The following is a 24,085-nucleotide window of genomic DNA, read 5'->3' on the forward strand; positions in this document are numbered from 1 at the left end:
CTTCTTCCACCCTGTATCTGCCGTATCTAGCCTTCCCGTATCAGGCGCTCCTCCTCGCACCAGCTCGCACACCCTCGGTCGCTTCTCTTTCACCCTACAGGAGAGAGCTCGTCATCCCTCGCGTTCTCGCGAGGAGCACCGAGACGCGTCGCTTCGGTCGAGTCCGACGTATGCCAACGTCGTCGTCGTGGTGGCCGTCACCATCGCCGCCGTCGCGCTCGTCGTTGTCGGATCCTCCTCCGCGGTACGTAACAACCGCCTGAGGAGTCTGTCGACGGCAGATTACCGCGAATCCGTCGAGGCGCGAGTGTCGCGTAAAGGACATCTTCGGCTGGTCAATCCGTCGTCCCGCTCGCGCCGCGATCATGAAGGTACCGCGGGGGCGAGACACGCCGACGAGATAGTCTACGACGAGGAGGCTGGCTGGCTGGCTGGCTGGCTCGCGGGAGCCTCTCGGTTCATCCCCGGGGCGCCGAGAGTAGGACTATTTCTCTCGTTCGAGAGAGGAAAAGCGAGTAGATCGATAGGTCAGCTGGTGTGCGTGTTCGCGGTCGTTTTCGCAGTCAGTCGGTGTGACCGTGCGGGGTGCGGCCCAGGATGGTGAAGGCACCGAGCGTGACACCCGTCGGACCACCGGCGGGTGTTAGGAGGATGCATCCCGGTCCCGAGATCGCCATGAACCCGAGGAATCTGCCCACGGCCTCCGCAAGCATGCCGCCTGCTATGCGGGGAGATGCCAACGCTGTCGGCAGAACGACACCCGTTTATTATCCCCAGGTACCATCGAGATATCCCACTTCCAATGATAGACATGCTTATGCTTCGAGAGTATACGCATGATGTATGTCCAACTGCTGGACTATCGAGTCGGCTGAGCTGTATGGCTATTTTAGAAAAAAAAAAAAAAAATCATATTCGTCTTTTTCGTTCGCAGCGCTTCTTGGCTTTCGTGTGTACCAAAAATAAAACGCAAATTATAAATAAGGAGAAATAAATAGACCGATAAATATAAATGAATGAACGGCCGTGAAATGCCGTAAACATTTGATTTTGCCGTGACATGGACGACGTTTCGTTCGCTAATAATTTATTAGATCGTTATTCATACAGCGAAGCAAAGTATTTAGAATTTGATTCATCGTAGCACACACTCTTGCATATATAAATGTATTATGTAATGCAGTATCTGTACCATCGTATTAAATCAAACGAAATTATTATTTTATTTTACATCTTCTTTTCTTTCATATTACAACTGTGAAAAAAAGTTGTAGCTGTTTGGTATAAATTGAAGTTTGTTAACCGCATGTTTCAACCACTGTAATCAAATAAATTCACCACGCTGACAGATAAACTTCAGCTTATCCATTGCTCTTGTAACGTTCAACATATATTGTTAATGAATGAATGCATTTATTGGAACGATGTATATCTTTTAACTAACTTTAAGAAAAAAAATTTTTGAGGAATGAGCTTTTTTTCTATGTACATTATCTATTATATATCTTTATCGTTTGTATATACTTATCCCTGTACATTTAGTCGTGTAAATTATCGTTAGATGACGGTAATTTTTCTTTACTACTTCTCTTACGAATACTTGTTAATTAATCGAATAAATATACTAATACTGCAACGATCAATGACAGCCTCCTTCTCGGTCGTAAATGTAACAAAACAATATTATTCTCTAATCATCTTCTCATCCTCGGGGAATGAGGACATTGCTCGCGCTTCAAAATCCGTTTCCTGCGACCGAATGTAGGTCAGTCTCCTCGAGAGAAACGCTCTTCGTTTGACGACAGTTGAAACATTTCCCGCGTCTGTCTCCTCGATCTGTTAAACGGAGAACAACCCGAACGAATCTTGTTACTACCGGAAACTGATAATATGATAGACGTTAGACTGCTACAATGCCATCATCGTAGCGAGGGCAGAAGATAGCGGAATTCTACGCTTAGGAAAGGAATAATGCAAGAACGGTAATGAAGTCCGGGAAATTACAGAAGTTTAATGCAGAGACTATTGCGATTTCCGATAACGTAACTCGGCACAATGAGTCGCGTATAGCTATGAAACTTCAATGAATGAATGAAGCAGTTTACCGTGGCCGATCAAAGAGCGATACAATTTTTAACTACCTCGCGGAAGACAATACCGCCCCACGCGTTTTGTTTTCTCATTTTTTTACAAGGGTAGTTTCGTGTTACAATATCCATAACAAGTAATATTTTTAAACCAGTATTTCGAGTCGTAATTATCGCATTTCCAGGGTGGGATTTGCTGGAAACTGAATATCGCTTTTATAAGTGTTTTATTTGAGAAATCTTATTATCGTCGGAAATAATAATCGATAATTAATATCCTCCGATAATGACTGTGAAATAAATTCTAACTTTTGTGTCGCAATAGATTAAGAGCAAGAGTATCAAAATTTTGTAATATAAATCCAGCAATTTATTAGCGATATAACAGAGATAAAAATGACAAGTATGAGTTCGCAGTAATTTCATTTCGTTTAGAGAGCTCTCCTGCGCTTGACAGCAATTAGTTTTCAGCTGCATTCTTGCCTTCGCGTTATCTCAGTTACATTCGCTTCCCATTTCGGAGGACAGTAGAATTCTTTTGTTCTCAATTTTCAGCGCGAGATTATATTCAAGCTTCAGAAAGCCTTCCTCGTCTCGTCGGAATCGCCTATCAGTAAGCTATACAAATCAGCAGTCTCACGCGCAGCGATTCCTTTGAAATACCGCGTAGATCGCTCCGCCGCGTCAATCAACGTCCGCCACCCGTCGGAATCGTTTCTCCGGCTGCGTTTCCGGGGGGATATAATCGCGCCTGTTTGCGACAGGTGGACGTCTCGACGCAGGTAGACCTCCAGAGCGGCTTCGGCGGGCCCGGTATCATGGACTCGTGGGATCGTCGCGCGACGCCGCTGTACTCGCGCGAGGACATCAAGGAGCAGTACTGCATCACCAGCCGACAGTTGGACGCCGTCGAGAAGTCGGGCGGCGGTTTCTTCGGCTGCCTGTCCACGAGGGGACCGTCGCCGTGCAGCTCCGGGACCAGGAATTCCATCCTGTCGGCGTGCGTGCGTAGCGTCCCCAGCGACGAGAACCTCTGCGACGCGCCCTATCCCCGAAGGCCCCTCCAAATTATGTACCGCCAGCCTTATCCGACCTACTCCCGCGGTCTGTCGCGGTACGACCTTGAGGAAGAGGCGGACTGGATCGAGAGTTCCTACTTTAGACGGCGCCCGAGATCGTTTTGCACCGTGCCCGATCCGAAGAGGTGAGTAAGAAGGTAGATCGATCTCTCCGCGGCGGTAGCCGCCGATGATAGGGCGACGGACTTCTCCCGTCTAATTTGTCAAAACATCGACAGCTCGAGAAAATTGAAGCTTCAAGAGCAGCTACTTCGAAATGGCAATATATATACACGTCAATTTCCGAATATTGCGATATTTGGAACTATAATTTTTCGATAGCAAAAATACTTTTCTCTCTTTCTATAAATTTAAAATTTTACGCATTAGTCAACAAACGGAGTGTATGTACATTTACCGATATTTTTGAAATCAAATATGCCTTGCCCGTTTTATTAGTCCGCGGTAATTACTTGAGTAATCATCGTACGCAGTATACTTGCACACATACGCGAGATCGACACCTGCGAAGAGCGATATTACCTCCGACTATTTGGCAGCCGAGTGCTTTGGATATTTGGGGCGAATTACTCCGTCGAGACGCGTTTAGAATGTATCTACTAATCGATTTATCGGTAAAGACTTTAGTAACGTAATTGATTGAAAGGCGTGTCGCAGTGCAAACGATGAGCGTGCACGGGTAAATTCAGGAGAAGAAAAACTATCGTTCTTTTTACCTAGAATGCGAATGAAAAAAAAAAAATTGGAAATGTAAAACTTATCAAAAATATAGGTTACGTCATTGATGAAATAGAGAGAAAGAGAATAAAACAATTTCATTGGAAAAATTAATTACGACTTTTCGTGGAAAATCACCGAGACGCGTTTTTTGCTGCATCGATATAGCAAAAAAAAGTCATATTCGGAAATTTATCTTTATGCTTATATTGATCCGAGAGCATCCTCTATAGTTTTAGATAGATATTATAAAAACGATATTTATATAGCACACACGCTGTGTGTTCCATCGACTGTTACGTGTAAAGCCTTCCGTGGTCTCCTCATAGCATCGTGTCTAGGGTTGGGTTTATTTCTGATTAGCATGAGTGCTGCACCGCCCCTTTATCAGGCTTTTTAAGGTCAACGGAAAGCGGTCGATTAAAAAATTATGGTTGCGCGCAAAATCGCTGTGTATGTGCAGAATATGCGGAAAAAATCTGGATAATGGTGTGATCGCGTAAATATAGTCTCTCGTGCTAACGATCTTATTTTAAGTCTATTAATTTTTCTGTTTATTAATTTTTCACGTAAATTAATTTACGATAGAAATTATCTTTTTGCAGTAGAGTGCTTTAAAAATTGATGTACACAGTATAACACATGCATACATATGTAATACATAAAAGGATCACCCGTTTTTCGATAGAATGACGCGATTGTTATTCTGCTTCTCTTACCATACATCTCTAACACTTGTAATCGATCTGTATTTGTAACAGTATCTACATACATGGCAATTACACGATGACGTTGATAATATATTTTCAATTTAGCTCACTTAATTTCCGTTATTAATGAAGATACGCATTCTGTTTTTAAAGTTTACATCTCAATAACTTTAATCAATATATTCTTACAGTAATTGACAATTTCAATAATTACATACGAATTACATGAGTTTAATAAAAATACATGAATTGAATAAAAGAATAGTAATTTTAATAAAAATTAAATTAATAATATAAATAATTTAAAGCGATAATGAAATTAAAAACGCTCTAGACACTTGTAAGAGTATCCGTCAGTTTTGGTAATATTAATTAAAATACCATCAATAATATAAATAATTGTTTAATAGTATTATAACTTGACAGTATAATTTTCTATCGCGATAGATACACTTGGGTCCCGGAGGACGAAGAATCTACGAAGCTAGAAGGTCCGCGGCCAGTATTACCTCCATCAGTACCTGCTCCCCCTGCTTCCGTAACGACGATGCAAATATCGCAAGTTCCAAAGACGAAACACGTGAGCTTCGCAAGATCGCACACGCTCACATCGTTCGAAGTCCCAAGGACCATAAGCCCTCCGAGGCCACACAATCCGGAACGTCTTATAGACTCGCAGCCGACTATGCAGAATACGATACTGCCTTCGTCCTTGCCCTTAACGCATCCTTATCCAGGCGTCGAGCCACGTGTTCTTGTACTTGGTAAGTCGTGTATTCTGATATCTCGCAGTACGATTGCATACGATTTACATATATATATGTGTATTATACAGTATATGTGTATATACAGTTCAAAATTATAAAATATTAATTATAAAATTATTAAAAAAAAAATTAAATGCTTGATTCGTAATTGAAACTAAATTATTAATTAAAATAAATTTATTAAAAATAAGTATATCGAAATTTAGTTCGAGATACTATATTGTGTACGTGCAGCAACGGATGATCCACATCGTCTCGCTATTTTGATTCCAAGCCAAGTATCATAGATTGTGTGGCAAAAGTAGTTAAAGTTATTTACTCGAGACCGTTTTGATGATGCAAAGGTCGGTATAAGCTGGGCTAACATAGATCAAAGAACTATGATCGGATAAAATTCTTGTAAATAAAATTAAAAAATAAAAAACTTGTTAAAGGTGATGTAAAACAGATTTTTATTATACACCAAATTGTTATGATTTTTTGAGTAAAAGGCTTATTTTCCCAAAATTTCTATATTTGCGATTTTTTCAATATGTTATAATTAAAATCTTTACGAAGCTGTTTTATTTCTATGCTCTGCAGTGTTTAAAGTATGTTTAGTAATTTTTTATTTTTTTACTTCAAAGAACTACGAACACGGTAACCACGTAAATTCATTGAGGTCATTTTGCCCCTGGTGACCATTACGGAACTTTAAGAGATGTAACCACGAAAGGTTAAACGACAATGCATATATAACAGCAGGTTGACACACTTCGTTAGTCGACTTACATTCAATTCGATTTACGATCAAAAGTGTACTCTTCAAGTGTAATTTCATTGTAGAAGGATTACCTGTACATTATTTTTACAAGAAAATATTTTATTTGCACTGTATTCAAACATTCAAAGTACTTGAAACAAGTGTTTAAAACTAATTAAAACTTATTTGAGGCTAATTAAAGCTGATTTAAAACAGCTTCTCTCGCAGGCTTGCTTCAATGTCAAACTTTTTTTACACTTTACGGAACTCGTGTAGTTTTGGTCGAGTCGTAGCAATTTGTCCGTTCCAGAGAAACCACCTAAACGCGGTGCCATGAAGACTCAAGCGACGCAGACCGAGATCCCGCCAATGTTTCGCGGTCGTGTGCTTCCGGTGACTCTCAGTCCCAGAACCATCCATCGGGTCAAGATGGTTTCACAGGGTGCTCAAACGAACGGTGTTTTCAATGGCAGAAAATTGACCAAAAGTTACTCGGAAGCCGGAAAATTGGGCACGCCGCTTGGTGGCCAAGGTACGCCAGCGAAAGAGGAAACTGAACACGAACCGCTCCATAGAACTCAAAGTGAGGAGCCACCGAGATCACCTTTTCTTATTTCAACCACACCGCCACCAATACCTACTGTCACCACCGCCGTTGTAATTGAAGAGACTTTGCCAAATGGAGACATCGCTTATGTTCCCGTTGGCGTTGTAAGTATTTTAACTTGAAAATTCCATATTTTACAAGAAAACTTTAATCTGCCGAGGATGAAATGTGTTGAATTGTATACACATTTTTATGTAACACCGATACAATAATCGATTGTGAATATTCTTTCGACGGATCGATAAACAGTAGTATAAATCATCCGCTTTGTCGTTTCAGTGTCATCAACATCGTAAATCCCTCGATATAGACGATCAGGAAATATTTATAAATTTCAAACCGGCACCGGTGTCGCCAGACGCTCGGGCCCTTCTCAGCCGGATTTCTGAGCCCACGCGTCGATTCCTTCCTATCCAGAAGACCTTCTCCGATGGCGAAATTCGCGTCGAGAGGCGCGAGCTCATTGGGGAAAGCAGCGAACCCAGTTATCCCCACACATGCAGAAGAAATCAGCAGGATTCTTGGGGCAGAACTGTCAGAACACCCGTCCAATTTTCCTCGACACCCGAGGATCTATCCTTGTTACGAAGCTTCTCGCCTCACGAGGATCACCACGAGGAGGTAAACGTTTCAAAACGTAGCTCATAAATTCAAATTTATCGTAATAAGTCAAATAACATTTTTTGTAAAATAATTACATCTCTTTAGGAGTTTCACGAAAATCTAATACGTCGAGGTCTCTTTCGGAAAAGAAGCGTATCCCTCGAGGATGGTGTTCAAGGTCCAGCGTCAGATGACTTTATGCTTCCTAGGTCACTGCCGACCTCGCCCACATCGCCAACCGCAGCGGCATGTGTGTATTACAACTAAGCAATAATTAGCATTCGTGCTGCGTTAATAAAAAAAATGTGTATAATATAAAATTAACAATTTTTTTTTTTAGCAACACGAAGAATCTCGCAAACCCCGAAGGAAGATTCGTTGCCCACCTCCGCCTTCCTGCACACAGCGGTCTATCCGACTGCTTTTAGTACCGGGACCGGCATCGGCGGTACCAGCATCATCGGCCAGGTGACCTCACCGTTCGCCTCGAGTGATTCTCTAACGAATGACGTGACCAGGGACCACAGCGATGGAATATGGAACGAGTCGCAAGCGACGGTTCTCCAAGCTGATTCGTTAGCTCTATTGACGCCATCCTCCAGGAGAAGACATCTCCTGCTTTTGCAACATCAGCAACGTTCCTCGATGGACACCGAGGCTCTGGACGTGGAAGACGAGGTGGAACCTTGCCCGCCGAGTCCGAGAATACGTCTAGAACCAGCCACTCCGGTGCAACCCCTCACACCAAGGTAGGCTACGATAATTCGCTTTAGGAAAAACCTTACGGCAGAGAATATTAAAATTATTGGATTATTACAGCGGATTAATGAATCCGATATTCTGATTAAAAAGTAATAAGAGATTTTTGTATCGCGACACTAGATTGCATATATTACATTACTTATAGGAGATACTTTTTACAGACGTTCTTACAGAATACAAGATCTGTTACCGGTAGAGTTTCAACAAATTTACTACAATGATGTATCCACAACAGCACATTTTTATGCGTACGATATGTAAGGCTACAACACATTCTGATCTGGTTTCATAGCAATTCCCTAAAATTTTAAACTCTAATTTTTGACAAATCATTCTTAGAACATACATCTCAAAATATTTACTTATTATACATATATTATATCTGAGTGGACATATATTCCTGCAATACAAATAAAGTGATAGACAACCAACAATTTCAATAATTGATAACACTTTCTCCATCTATAAAAGCATTAGTATAAATTGTAAAAAATTTCCATAAAATTATGATTATAATTTTCAAGAAATATTGAATGTAGAGATGATGTGTGCAGGATGATGTTTGCTCGAGGTTCATTATTCTCTAAAATTTACAAATACATTATAAATAATACTGTGCAATATAATTTAAGATTGTAAATATAATTTTGTAAATATTTTTCTCGGCTTTGCAACAGTATTAATCATTCTAATTAAAATTTATATATATATATTTTTTGCGTTTGTTTATCGATCTATTATTTTGTATAATAAAATGTTGAAATATACCACTATAATCTCCCAATATCGCAATGCATACAGTGGACACGTATCTAAGAATTTCGTAGCAACGAAGAGCTTCATCTTCATGTTCTGTCCCTTAAGAAATATGTTATCATCAATGTATATACATTTTCGTTAGTAACGTCACACCATCACTGTATATAATTTACCCCCCATGACATTGAAGTTGATACCCCGCTTTCGCTCTAAGCCTCTTCCTCTATATACATCTCGATTAAAATTTATATTCCTCTCCCTGCAGTATCGAATCGTCTATTTCTGCGAGTAACGGCCGACCGAGAAGTGGATTACGCCGCGCGAGTCCAGGTCCGCCGTTGTCTCAGCCGCAGTCGCAGTCGTCGAGCGAGTTTGGTCTAAGCCTGGCGAGGACAGATTCGGGCGGGCGCACCGATATTTCCGAGACCTCCGAGGATTACGTCACTGCCAATACTTCTACGGAAACCGGGACCACTACAGGCACGTCCGCCACGACCAGTTCCTGGTCGAGGCCACCGCAGACGTCCAGCGCCGCGGCGTCGGCGCCCGCTTCGACCACCGCGACCGCGGAAGGCAGCTCCTTCGAGAGCGCAAGCTCGATTTACAGCCTGGCGAGGAGCGAGGTGAATGCTCGCTAATTTACATTTTAATTGTGTCAACGAGATGACATTTGAATTGAACAATTTAGATGAATTCGCAAGACAAGCGTTTTAGTAACTGTATATTAGCACTTAATTCTTCGCCACCTCTGGCAAATTTCGTTCTTTCTTAAAATTTGTAATGGAAGAAAGAACTTGAGACTTAATGATTTTTAATTTATATTAATGATTCAAACTTCAATTTTCTTCCAAATCAAATTTATTTAAAGTTAATCGTGCAACAGAATTTTGTCGTATTAGCAAAAAAAAAGATTCTGTTTAAAATCTGTATTTGTAACTTTACGTTATTAGGCTGTTATCGAGGAGCCGTGTAGTCCGCCGCCAATCTTAGAGGAAGCGGAAATCCCATTTGGATTAGAAATACCTCCACCGGTAATGAGGTCTAGCAGCAGCAGTAGTTCAGGTAGCTACGACCTAAAAGACGCGATGACGGATCCGAATCACAATGTAGAGCAAGGCGGTCCATCATCCAGCGGCCATGCCTTAGATCTTGAATTGGATCGAGATGTACGTTCGTAACATAATGGCAAAAATATTTTTATCCAAATTTATAAAAAGTTGAAAGGCATAATCTAATTGTTTCCAACTGTATAAAAAAAATATCTAGTAAAAAATATAAAGTTTTTCTTAAAAACAAGTAATAAAAGAGCTATCGTTTCACTTTGACAGGAGGGTCATCGATCATCGTCCGGAGGTTACGCGGAGTCGCCACCCGAACATCGCATGTGGAGCGAAGAGGAGCGCCGTCGAAAAAAGAAAAACTTCAACTTGGACTTCCTCGGAACAACGTCGACCAATGTCGAAGTGGAGCATCCCCCGGAGCCGACGTATCCGGAGAACGTCGAGGTCAGCCCGACACCTAGCCATCGACACAGGTCGCGCGGCAAGCCAACGCCAACTCGCAGTCCTCACCGCAATAACAGGAAACAAAGAGACTCCGTCGCGCAACAGTCGACGCAACTGCAGCAGCAACAGCAGCAGCAAGTGGTCAGAAGTCCTCAGAAGGAGGAATGGAGGATGGAGCAAACCGAGGACGGTCAACACGCGCCGACGTCCGACGACTCGAGCTGCAGTCATCATTATCACATGCATCATCATCACCATCATCACATCGAGAGAATGCATCGAGAGAATGCGGGAGACACCGGGAGACATCGTCGGACCAGGGAAAGTCCGAGGAGAAAAACTAGCGGTTACATTTCTACCAGAAGACGCAGTACGACTGAGGTAAGCGTGACAATCGCCAATTTACATTCGGTATTAATTCTTTTTTCACAGCTAGAAAAGATTTGTAATTCTCTTTCTTCCTTCTCTGGTCTATTTTCTCTTTCATATCCATAAACAATCATCGTTGCAGGATAAGAACGCGGCGATAACGGGCAGTTTGCCGCGAAGGAAGTCCCGCGTCGCGGACGACATAGTTTGCTCCAGTCGCCTCAGTCCTGGCCGTTATCAGCGCAGTCCAGGGCATAACGGCCAGCGAGCGCTCGTCATAGAGACACAAAGTCCTGAGGCGAGAATAAAAGCAATGTCGGCGGAATCGTTGAGATCCGTCAGTCCGGGCAGCGACAGTGTCTTCTATAGCGAGAGCGCCGATCAGTGCCTCTCCGTCACCGCTTTGGACGCCGCGCACTGTCACCATTGTGGCAGAGAGGTGATATATTACTTATCGTGCATTATTCATTTGTGTTTCACTTTAACCCTTTGGCTCCGGGTTGACCTCTTTGCAAGGGCAATTTTCTTTCATTATTCGAACGCGCTCTCCTAAACGGAAATGCATTCAATTTTATGTTCGTTTAAGTCATTTTAATTGCATTTTGAAACGTTAATAACGCATTATAGAAATTATTTTGAATTGTCTAAGAGAAGACTTTAAAGAGTTAATAGGATTTAATTACGTATTATATCGTTCTTGCTTTAGATCAGAAGTTTCCCTTTAATTATTTTTTAAAATGAAAAATGTTTTAAAGAGAATGAATATAGAACGCATTTAACATTTCTGCAGCTTTAAACTTTATCGTGAGTAAAAATATGTCAAGTGTTTCTGACATTAATTTCATTTTGGCACCTTCTTTTAAACTAACGTAATCAAGAAATTCGTTACTTCATTATTATTTTCTTAAGATTTTGCCGCTTAGAACGCTGCAATCATTTCTGAATAATTGCCTTTGTCTCTTTAAAGATCTCATTTACTTCTTGTAGTATGCTTTTTACATTAATTACGAATAACTTTTTTGCTTACTATTTTATTAATAAGTTGTGTCGATGAGTAACGCAAACATATATACCCCTATGTTCTCCCTTTGATACTAATTTCAATATAATTCTAATAAATAATTTTTTACGAGTATATTACTTAAAAAAAAACAAGACTGTATTATGAGTAAAATTATTTGTGTTAAAAGTAAAAATACCTGTGAAGCTTATCCAGTAAACAAGGTGACGTCAAATAATATCTTAATAATATCTTAATGACGTCTTTATCGTCAAGAAGACGTCACTGAAACGATTTATTTGAGGATACCTTGTTTGCTGGATACATAATTTCTTTAAACAGTAGAACATTTTTACGTAAAGAAACTATTTATATTTTTATTTTAATAGTTAGGAAACTATTAACTATCTATACGTACTATTTTTCTTCCACATTTTATAACTGAAATAAATAAATTCCACAAATGAAAAATTTTAAACATCTATCTTAAAGATTAAAAGCATCGAAAATATATAGAAGACTAATACTATGAGCTATAAGCATCTATCCATTCTTATTGATTTCCTATGCTATGCATAAATGCTCGATCGCACGAAGAACGTGAGATTAAATGCGAATGCAAAGTAGAATTTCTGTCAATCTACTTATCTGTCCATCTATCTGCTTTCTTTCTCTATCGTGTGTGCCCTCCTGTTGCTTCACTCCCGAGGTGTCGGAAGAGATCGTTCGACCACCGGCAGGTTTTGCGGACTCCCCAGAAGGACATCGAACAACTTCGAAGCACGTTACAGGACACCGGTTGTACAAGAAATTTGACAAGAGGTACAGATCGGAAGATCGAGGGGACCGCAGACATCGCCGTTCCAGTGCCGGTAGATCGGACATTCGAGCCAAATCGGAGGAGAGGGCCACCCCTCGACCAGGAAGCAGAGGTTCGATCGATGACACAGGCAAGAGAAGGCTGCAAGCTCGAAGTACTGATGCCAGTATGGAGATTCTTACGGGTAAATTTTAGAAAATACGCATTAAAGATAGAGAGATAAAATGTTTAAACATTTCACGAGATTAAAAATTACTTCTTAATTATCTTCATTATATATTTTAATTATTTTGGAATAAAACAAAAATTCCAGACAAAGGTTGGAATAAACGACAAAATTCTAGCCATTTTTTTTTTTATAAAACCTGCTAAGTGAAGAGTGTTACACGAATAATATTTGTTATTTTTTTTTTCTCAATGGCAGGAAGAGAAGATGAGGACACTTATGTAGAACCGTACTTGAGTAGCGAATGGATTTATATCGGGGATCTTGAGGAGAGTCACGTATGGAGAAGACCTGATAGCAGAGATGGTGACGACGAGGAGATCTATAAAGAGCGACGGGACTCTCAAGAATCTACGGAGAGCGAGAAAAATTTTAAGAAGAGATATCAGGCAGCCACGCATAGAATGGTACATCGAAAAAGCAGCGGTGAAATGTACAAAAGAATACAAACGAAATGCTTCGGTAAGTAGACTGAAAAAAGTTTTTTGTAATTAATTCGAAACTTAACGTAAAATTTTTCCCGTATTTTTACCTCCCATGTGCTTCCTCATGTGCTCAGAATTAAGTAGTAACTAATTAAAAAATCGAAACCTAAATAAAAAATAAATTTAAAAAAGTTGCTAACTTTTAATTTAACTTAGTTGATTTCAAATGAATTAATTTTTAACTTCAATTATTTTTAAAACACATAAACTTTGCCTTATTAACTTTTTCAACAAAGTAAAAAATTTACCTTGGCAATAAAAAAAATTGTAAACAAAAAAAAATACATTTCCACGTAAAAATTATTTCATAAACTTAATTTACAAATAAAATATTAAATTTATTAAATCCATTATAATTATTTTGTCATTTAGAAAAAAAAATCTAATTTTAAGATTATGACACTCTGATATAAATAATGCTTTTGATTAATAACTTTTAGTTTAATTTTTAAGTTAATTAAATCTTAATGTAACGTTTAATTAAGTTAGTTTTTCATTTATGCTTTTAACGTAACTAAATTAATTTTATAAATCGTTAACTTAATTTAGTTTAAAACAAAATATTAACTTACTTAATCCTATACAAAAATAGCTCAAGTGAAAAATTTGTGGGACATGATGAAAAGAGATAACTGTTTTAGATCTTGTCACGTTTTAAAAGCGTATAAATCACAAGAACTTTCCAGATGTTAATCTTTTGAGTGTAAATCTATGAGCGCCTATTAGCAAAATCGTTAATCACGGTTTCATCGGTGCAGCTGTTCTATAATCGTTCGCGTCTATGTTAGAGATTCTTACGCCGCATTCCAAAATCTCTACGTCGTGAGATCATTCGACGGATGACGTCCGACGCGGCGCACAAACGAGCCGCTTCAACGCCGCCGATTCACGCATCGCCGAAGAATGTTCTTAAACCGTCGCGCGAAAGCATCCTTGCGATATAGATCTGCCGTCGAAAGGAAGAGTTAGACGGCGAGCTAACGGGGGCAAGATGAAACGAAAAAGAGATGCAGAGGAAAAGAAGTGACGGAAGGGGAGAAGGAAAAAGGAGGGTGTCAGTCAGAAATAACGCGAGACAGAGGAGACACGAAAACAAATAGATTATGGTGTCAGAAAGTTTGTATAAATATAATTTATATCAGACACGTTAATCCGACACAGTTTCTCTGAAAAGATATTCAGGCGATTATAAGAAATTACAATACAATTTAAATCGAATACCTTAAATCGAATTGCAGAAATAAGAATTTGTAATAAAAATTAAAAAATTATTATTCGGCACTAAGAGAGAATCGCTGTGACTGACATAAGCCTGCTAATCCTGTGTTTAATTTTGTCAGTCCGACTTATCATTGTTTGCAGGAAAAGTTACTTTTGCGAAGTACGCATTATTGTAAATGCAAATCGAGAGTTGCTAGGAATATTCAAACGAATATTTAAATCACGAAGAGAAAGAGAGAGCGAGGGCAAGAGGCATCGAGAGTGAAATTAAGAGGTCGAGAAAAGAAGAGAAAAGAATTGGGTCATGACAACAAGTAAGAAAAAGACACGGGTAAAGAGAGAAAGGTGGGTACAGCGGGAGAGAGGCGTTCTTCCCGATTCTTTAAATAAGCACCGCGTAATACTCCATCGTCTAAATATAATCCACCCGAGCAGCCGTCGAGCGAGACGTTAAGTCCGGCCCGTCCGTGGCGGAGAAGGAAGACGAAGTTAGAGGAGGAGTGATTTGTGCCCGCGCGAAGACGACGAAGAAGCGCAGCGGCGCTCGCGAACCGCGGGAGCGCACCAGGACGGTGCACGGGGGGTTGAGGGGGGGAACCGGCGGAACGGTGACGGCGAAGAAGGAGCTTTTGGCTGGCAGTCAGTGGGTCAGGGCGCCGAGTCGCATTCCACGAGACCGCTGGCTCGAGGCATCGTCTTCGCGGATCCACCCGATTACTGTGATACACCCGCGAGTTCATCCTTGATCGCGTGCGAAGTTCATCCACGAGCGCGAGCACCCTCTCCCCCGTCCTCCGATCGGAAGTGCGCTGGCACGTGGGGAAAGAGGCGCCTCTCTCTTCGACGAGAAGTGTGGAGGAGGTCGCGACTCGCGAGCGATAAATTCTCCCGCTGCCCCGGGTCCGTTCCATTGACAACCGAACGATGGTGTGCAACTCCGCGGGTTCCGAGTGCACGACGGAAGTGGACAAGGACGTGACATTGAAGCAAGCTCTGGAGGAGCTGCTTAAGTGCATGCTCAGAGTCTGGTGTAGAGAGGGTCAAGCCCTGGCGAGATTTGGTGCGACGACGACAGGTAACGGGATGAAGATTTATTGTCACGGAGATAAAAAGCGATCTTTCGGAAAAAAAGAATTAAAAGTGGCAATTAGATTAATCAGTTATAACAAATAACATTTGCGTTAGTGTCAGAAACTCGATATCTTTCTAGCTTCCTCTTTATCCTAAGATTAATTAAAAACGAAACTTTACAATATACAAAAATTATATCGAGATACGTTAGATCAATGTGCTAAAAATTGATGATACTTCAAGAACTGTTTGTGTAAAATAACATGCAGAGGTACAGGAAAATATTCCTTCTTTTAAACAACCATTTTGCAGAAGTTAACTTTTCGATCTCGCGACGCTCAATCATAGCTACGACGCTCTCTAGAGTGTCTTACAATTACTTGGAGGCTGCGGAGATAATCCGTATTTATGACTTAATTTCTATTCATGAAACACCGTCCGGCGCCAAATTAACGACACAAATATCTGTGCCTACATCTCGACGCAAAAGTTGAAAGGTGTACCACTGACGACAATCGAATGTCGGCCAAGAATCGTCGGAGCATGGTCTGGATGTCTCAATCGGCGCATCTGCCATTACCAAGTACGCGTACCTAGTATAGCTCGCGTGTCGTAAGCGGGATCTAATTCATTGATAAAACGCCTGGAGTTACTGACATTTATGGCTGTGGCATTATTGGTGGTGCGCCTCGACGTTTTTTCTAATCGGTCTTAAATGGATCAAAGCGTTTATAGACGTACGGTGAACCTAAGGGGAGGATTATCTAGGTATTACACCACTTTACCACTGCTCCCCTACGTATAGCCGTATACCCGGCAGTGTGCTTATGATGCCGTATATGATAAACTTCGCGCGCACGATCAAGTCGCGCATTTTCCACGCGTCTTTCACGTTCATGATCAAAGCGAGGACTAAAATGGATAAAGCCTGCAACGGTGCAAAAATAAAGGCGGCACGATGGCGGCACGACGGCGACCGGAGTCACCTATGTGTTACACGGGGGAAAAGGTCTGGGATCTAAATATGCTCGATTACGTTTGTAGCGCACGCTGACGCGGCGCCCCGCGCCTTTTTGCGCGGAACGTCTACGTCGCGTGCCCCATCGTTGATCCATTTTTCTTCCGCTTCGGCCCTTTCTGATCTAGAGCGACCGATCTGCCTGCCAGATTGTGCTCGCGTGGACATAATCGTGTCGCACTATTCTCGTGACACGTCACTCGATATCGGTAGCGTGGCTGTAATGCGCGGGACTAAACGATTTAAACTACTTCACGTACGATTCCCTTTGTTCGCGCACATTTAATGCCTCTCGTCTAAATATAATCCATCCAGCGGATTTGGATTTGCATATTAAATGCTGTTAAGAGGAGTTAAAACGCATTAATCTTTTGTTTCTACGTTCAAATTCGTCATAAAGAGAACTTAACGTTTCTTCCATAAGTACAAATATAAGAAAGTTTTTAACGTATAATATAATAAAAAAACAAACATAATATAAATACATGTAAAAGTAATAGAAATTTGAGGTCATTAAAATCTTTTTTAATATTAAATGTTGAATAAACTAATTAAATGTTAAATAATTACAAGTACTATTAAGTTAGCAAAAAAATCTATAAAATTTAAAACCACATTTTAAAATATGCAAATATGTAGTTTATAAATGTAATAAAAAATATATAAATATATTTGTCATCATTACAAATTTCTTAGCGTAAATTAAAAAAAAAATTAAATTAAATTTAGAGAAAGCTGTAGCTATATATTTCACGTTCGCAGAGAGCGACAAGAGGGTAGTTGTGAAACGCGAAGCTGGCGGCGAGTTTGGATTCCGTATTCATGGCTCGAAGCCCGTGGTGGTTTCCGCGATCGAGCCAGACACGCCAGCGGAGAGTTCCGGTCTCGAGGTTGGCGACATCATCATGTCGGTGAACGGCAGAAGCGTCATGGACGCCACGCACTCGGAGGTCGTGAGATTGGCGCACTCCGGCACGGACGTTCTGGAATTAGAAGTCGCGAGAACCTGCAACGTACTAGCACCGCGGCTTGCACGCAGCGGAGTGAAGGAGAGCTCCGAAGAAGCAGCACTCTGCTCGGGGTACCTGTGGAGAAAATCCACGTCGTCGTGTGCGGAAAAGTGGGTACGACGATGGTTCGCTCTTCGTCGTGACAACTGCCTGTACTGCTATAAGACTGATTCGGTGAGCGAGACTTATCAAATTTAAACTGGACTGAGAGAAAAATATTAAAATTTAAAACTTTTTCTCTCAGTGTAGTTGCAAGTAATATGTACAGAATAAAATTCAATTATTCAGCTCGATATGTGCAAACGCAAATTAACAGAAAGGAATTAGGTCAATAATGAACGATCATTTTTTTGTTAGCAACATATTTTAAATTCATTTAGTCTCCCTGTAAAAGAGCGAAGCTAGGGCATAACTCCTCCACTTGAACGTTTCAAACTAAAACCTATTGCAGAATGAAAAACACAGGAAACAGAAATAGAAATAACAACAGGCAATAACTTTTGATTGATGCGCAGATATTTTTCGCGGCTTTCTGATTGATTGAAATCGATTGCTGTTCCATTGTTATTCTCTCTTGTGTTTTTCATTGTACAATTGGTTTAACTTGTTGTTCCTCTATAAAATTATAACGAAAAAATATCTTCAGGCATATTTAAAAAGTAATAACGTAATACTTAAAAAATAATATAATAAATATTTTTTTATATTTAGAAACAAAAAATAGGATTAATGTAACTTTGAAAATTTGAAGTTAAATTCGCCGAAGATTGATTTACTCAAGTCAAGAGTCAGTTTTTTAAAGTGCACTTATCTTAACAGGATTCGCAACCAGTGGGAGCGATAATGCTCCTCAAGTACGATGTGGAGCAGACGCCTGAACTGAGAGTGCACGGTTTTGCGATAAAGAAAAAGGGTGCTCCGACTCTACGACTGGCGGCTGATACCGAGGAAGCGGCAGCTCGATGGATCACGGTTATACGCGAAGCTGTCGAGAGGAACAATCAGGTAATGCAAAGTGAAACGCTACACGATCTATTTAACCAGTTCCTTTTCGACTGCTTTAACTTTAAAATAAAATATTACATTAAATATCACACAAAAAATAAATTCTTAATTCACATATATTTTTATTCTTGAATGCTATTTGTTTTCATTTAAGTATGAAATGCTCTCTACAATTACAACTGTTCATTTGCATCAATAGTACGCTCGACTTATACGCGAAGCTCACTTGTTTCGAGTTCACGGGCAACAATGTGCATGACAAGTGGATCCTGTGGATCCCAATATCAAACAAGCTGATTCACTCGTTCGAAAATACGTGGCTAAATCTAGAAAAAATAATACAGTTGGCAGAAGTAAAAATTACTGGCGTTGCGTTTCGTTTCTTCCACCAATAAAACCAGTAGACGATCTCAAATAGTCCGAAACGTCATAAAGATTTTTAGGTTTAAAATTGCGGATATTTCAACATTATTGCAAGCTTGTAGTAACATTGCAGAAAAAAATTTTTAACTTAGGTAAAAAGTTAATAAATTAAAGTTTATTTAAAAAATCATTAAGCAAAGTTAAAAATTAAATTATTTTAAAATTAATTTAATTTAAAAGTTATTATAAATTATAACTTTATTATTTAACTTTTAATTTTTTAATTACCCAACTCTGCAAATGAGCTACAAAAGTTTGTAACGCAATGCAATGCAAGAAGATATCTTTAAAAGTCGTTGCGGTAGTTTTGTGCAGCAAGAGACTTCGTTCATCCAAAGCGCGCATGCACGCCGTCTCTGTTAAAGCCCCCACTTAGGTCGTTGACCGCATACGGTCCCGCGTCAGGCGCACGTGCTTGCCGTCTGGGCCGCCTCCCCACTCTCTTCAGCCGACGGAGAGTGGGGAGGTGGGCCAGACGGCAAGCACGTGCTCCTGTCTGACGCGAACCGTGTGCGGTCAACGACCCGAGTGGGGCTTTAATAGAAACGGTGTGCACGCGCGCCTTGGGTGAACGGAGTCTCTCTCGCTGCGCGAGACTACCGCAATTTTTAGGAATATCTTCTTGCATCGCACCGCGTTACAAATACTTGTAACTCATTTGCAGGGTAGAGTAATTAAAAAAATTAAAAGTTAAATAATAAAGTTATAATTCATAATAAAGTTATAATTCATAATAACTTTTAACTTAAGTTTAAAATAATTTAATTTTTAACTTTGGTTATTTTTGGAAAACGTAAACTTTAATTTATTAATTTTTTACCAAAGTAAAAAATTTATTTGTATAAAAAAAAGTTATAAAAAAAATTTTTTTAAGAAGAAAGATCGATAGATATTATAAAACGTGGGATATAAAAAAAATAATGAAAAATGAAAGAAGGAAAAAAAGAGTTTCTAAATACGGAAAAAAATGAAAATAAAGAGAAAAAAGAAAAAAAAATGGAAGAGTTTAAAATTAAAAAATCCATACTTTAATAGTATTAATATAACATTTGTTATCAAAAGTAAAGATTAAAATCATAATCCAGCATTAAAAGATTAAAGAAACATTGCATAACCCTGAAACATTGAAACATTGTAATATTGTATGGAAGTTACAAAAGAATCCTGCAATGTTATTACAAGCTTGCGTCATAACGTTGAAATGTTGGTAATTTTAAACCTAAAAATCTTTATGACCTCTTGGACTATTTGAGATCGTCTACTGGTTTTACTGGAAGATACAAAACGCAACGTTAGTAATTTTTACTTCTGCCTACTGCATTATTTTTACTAGTAATAATCAAACCCATTTTCAAACAGACTATTAATAATTATGAAACAAGTGGGGATAGTTTCGTAAGTAAAATATTATATTCACAGAGCCTGCCTCCAAAATGTGATTTAAACTTTCAAAGATAAGTAAAATGTTCAGCTCGTCCTATCCAACCTATGTCCGTAATTAAGAGACGACCAACTTTGTCACAGCAATAAAGAAACGCCTGTACACACAGGCGGTTGCCTGTACACACAGACGGATCTGCCGCAGCGGATTTGCTACCCACAAACAACATGAGTGAAATGTGCAATGAATCCGCTGCAGCAAACCCACCCGCATTAAAGAAAAAAAGAAATAATCCTAATACAAGCATATTTAATGTTAAACGGGCGCAATTCTATTCTTTAAACAGGGCAAAATTTGTTTTCAATTAAAAATATCTTTTTGCTTTGTTTTAAGAATAATTTATTCTTAATCGAAGATTATTTAATCTTAGCGCTATTCTAAGTATAAAATATTCTTAGATTAAAGCATTTCTTTAAGAATTTATTTTTTGTGTGATATTGCTCTGCAAACGTACGATGTTATTTGAATATTTTTAAAATAAAATTTCTCGTCTCTTTTGTTATTTTTCTTTAATTTTTTCTCATTTTTTTAAGCCAAAGCTTTTCTTTAAAATGACTGCTCGATGTTTTTCTCAGATTGACACCTGGTTGGACTCTTCGTTAAGAATGAGGGAGATGGCTGCGTGCGCTATTCACAGGCCAGATTGTTTCGGGTATTTGAACAAACAACAGGAACACGCGCGGAAAACGTCCTCGCCCACCGGCTGGTCCAGGCGGTATTGCGTGCTGAAGGACGCCGCGCTATATTTCTACGATGACGCCAACGCCGAGAAAGCGTTCGGTGTAGCGTGTCTGCACGGCTTCAGGGTACACAGCAGCGCTCCGAGTTCCGGCGGCAGGAAGCACGCTTTTGAGTTGCAACCACCGGATCCCACGCAAAGGAGCTACATCTTCGCTAGCGAATCAGAAATGGATAAGAAACGGTAAATAACCTGACTTTGCTCATTTTTTTTTGCACTGTCCCATTAACAATTGTCCTCGTAAAAGTATTTTTTGTCATTATTTAAATTATATTTTGTAGTTACATATAATCAACATTTATTTAATTAAGGTCTCTTTATATTTATTTTTTTCATCATCAATGAGCGTTTATCGCAAATAAGTTGTCTTATTTATTTCAGATGGTTGGCCGCCCTCGAATATTCGATTGATCGATGGATAAAAATAGGTTGATGCGAAACAATCCGCCCTAAGACGAATCCAACGAGACGCAAGTAGCGAAGATCGTCCAAGGAAATCCTCGTCCGTATCCGTTTCCGGTTCCTAACACGTTGTGGATTATCCGCGACGATCGCCGTTGTTACCTCGACGATCACCACACGCTCGTGGATGTTTGCCAAGATTCTTTCATTTCAACAACATTATTAAATCTCATCGTCATGATCATCATTGTAACTGCTGATTAACAGTGACGTTGAATTACGTTGAATTGTTCAAATAAAAGTTAACGATAAAACAAAGTAACTTGTGTTCCATTTAGTGCGATCGCCGTGCCATCGGAATTGTTTATCAGCAGTGATGCAATCGTACGTTCATCGAAATCGCTTAAGCAGAAACCTAGGATTGATATAATATTAACGAGTTTAACGCTACGGGGGTAGAGAAAAATATATTTTACGTCGATTATATTGCGTTTTTTCTTTCCGTCGCGAATAAATACGGAGATTTCCAGGTTTCTGTACCATTGAAATTGGAATTTATCAAGTTATATTGATTCCAATTTCAGGAATGTATTTTTAAATGTTATGTCGCGCGTCAAGCTTCCATTTAATCTTCATCCTGTCCATAGCACATCCCATCGTCAGCACACTACTTTAATTTTGAATAGTTGAATTTTGATCGCGAAACGTGGTAGTAAAATAATGAATGTTACAAAAAAAACGAAATCTTTAAAAGAACTTTAAATATTATAATATGATCGATTCACGACATAGATATATACATATATGAAAAAACGAAAGAGGGGTCCTCCGAGGTTGTTTGTCGCTGAAATTCTATACGCACATGAAGATAACTTTACGAAGAGAGTAGCTTTAAGAACGCGGGCGACAGAGTTCATTGGATCGATTAATTCTAACGGCGAAACGGGAGATGCGTTTCGCCACAGCCGTAAGACGCGTATACACGTGCGTGCGTAGCGGTGATTACGCGTATGCGGCACATGTGCATGTGGAATTGCCATTAACTATGTATATCGCTATTCTTACCGACGCCAATATTTATAACAAATGAAAACCAAACGAGGCTTGCTCGTGAGAACAAGAGGAATGAAAGGATCGCGTGTGTGCGGGCGTGTCCAGATATTGTGTGAACACGCGCAATTATCTGTGCGATAGAGACAGAGAAGACCGAAGATATTGCGCGCGTCTAGCGCGAAAAATCGCGCTCGCGTACTCTCGCGTGTATAGTAGGAAAGTGCGAGAGGAGACCGGCGTATATACATTTTAACGAGAAGTTAACCCTACGCCGGCACATCAGGTTCAGACCGATCCTGTCCGCTCCTACCGGTGCATACAGGGTGTCCCTGAATTATCGGCACACATTTTACACAACAAATTAACAAGAGCCGATTGCCTCGATGAATGAAAATACATTTTGCAACGTGCAAATGTTAAAGAAACTTTTTATTCTAAATGCGTCGTGCTTCTAAAGCATTTTAACAAAAAAAAAAAAAAAAAAAAGAAACAAACTAAACTGGAACAAGAAGCTTTAACGTTTAATTTTCTTTCACGTTGAAAATCTCGAGTGTTTAGCAACGCGTCTTGCAATCCTTTTCGAAAGGAATATTGACTGCAGGATATAATTTAACCGAGTCATTAAAATGTGCCGACGATTAGAGAGAGAGACACTAATATTAAAAATTGTACAATTTTTGAACAAATCTTTTCATTTTTGAACATTCTTCGGACTATTGTAGTACATAAAAAATTATACCAACTTGTTTCCTTTTTTAAACGTGTCTTTATTAGCGCGTGTGTTGTATTTTATTCACGTATTGACGGAGAAAAATATTGAAGATGAGTTAACGTAAAGTGGCAGCGGGATGACGGGGCGGGATTCTCAATGTGTCAATCCTGCGTGTGCGAGAAAGAAGAAGATACAGATTTAAGCGGGCGGGACAAAGCGAGTGCCATCGTCGCGACGGCGACGGCGGCGGCGCGGCGTGGCGCTGAATTTAACAGCGTCTTCGATAAACGCGACCGCCGCAAACGCGAAGAGAGAAAAACAGGAAGAAGATGCAGGCGCGAAGAACAAGGCACACCGACGATCCCGTCGTTACGAAGTACACATTGTTTCACGGTCGGCGCGTCGACTAGGGTGTATTAGAGAACGACACGTTTAAAACGAAATCGCTTGTATAAATCGACAGGAGCCTGGTCAACCGCTCAAAATTTCAGATAATAAAATAGGAAGTTTAATACAATCCGAGTTGTATGTGTCATTCGTTCAATCTTTCTCCGAGTTTCCTCCCTCCTCCGTATCAACCTCCTCCGTATCAATCGACTAAAAACGTCCAAGATAAAAACTCGTATGGTAGATCGAGACGAATCGAATAAATTTTTCTCTGCAGGTAAGAAAATGAAAAACTAATTTTGTAATTAAGTTTTACAAAAATCTTAATCTTTATATAACACACTATTACATAAATATGCATTCTT

General features: G+C 39.8%; 1 protein-coding gene across 2 annotated transcripts; it reads left to right on the top strand.

The window, feature by feature from the left end:
• Positions 1 to 123: 123 nt before the first annotated feature.
• Positions 124 to 23,850, top strand: LOC105202015. Of its 2 annotated transcripts, XM_011170358.3 has the most exons (18): positions 124 to 777; positions 2,852 to 3,291; positions 5,041 to 5,357; positions 6,413 to 6,813; positions 6,989 to 7,330; positions 7,418 to 7,562; positions 7,653 to 8,061; positions 8,236 to 8,331; positions 9,099 to 9,456; positions 9,784 to 9,999; positions 10,162 to 10,719; positions 10,850 to 11,146; positions 12,417 to 12,711; positions 12,952 to 13,215; positions 17,311 to 17,732; positions 18,378 to 18,563; positions 21,003 to 21,349; positions 21,548 to 23,850. In XM_011170358.3, exons 1-18 carry the CDS (start codon positions 598 to 600, stop codon positions 21,597 to 21,599), a joined length of 5,325 nt encoding a protein of 1,774 aa, XP_011168660.2. In that variant the 5' UTR covers positions 124 to 597; the 3' UTR covers positions 21,600 to 23,850. The 2 variants fall into 2 exon arrangements, with proteins under 2 accessions (XP_011168660.2, XP_025988149.2); XM_026132364.2 differs by lacking the exon at positions 8,236 to 8,331.
• Positions 23,851 to 24,085: the final 235 nt, after the last annotated feature.

The sequence above is a fragment of the Solenopsis invicta genome, chromosome 1, assembly GCF_016802725.1.
Source record: "Solenopsis invicta isolate M01_SB chromosome 1, UNIL_Sinv_3.0, whole genome shotgun sequence".
In the NCBI taxonomy this organism is placed as follows: Eukaryota; Metazoa; Arthropoda; class Insecta; order Hymenoptera; family Formicidae; genus Solenopsis; species Solenopsis invicta.

Coding starts and splice junctions, on each gene's coding strand:
- LOC105202015 (XM_011170358.3), top strand. CDS start 598: ATGGTGAAGGCACCGAGCGTGACACCCGTCGGACCACCGGCGGGTGTT. Junction 5,358..6,412: donor GCCACGTGTTCTTGTACTTG/GTAAGTCGTGTA, acceptor TGTCCGTTCCAG/AGAAACCACCTAAACGCGGT. Junction 13,216..17,310: donor AATACAAACGAAATGCTTCG/GTAAGTAGACTG, acceptor TCACGTTCGCAG/AGAGCGACAAGAGGGTAGTT.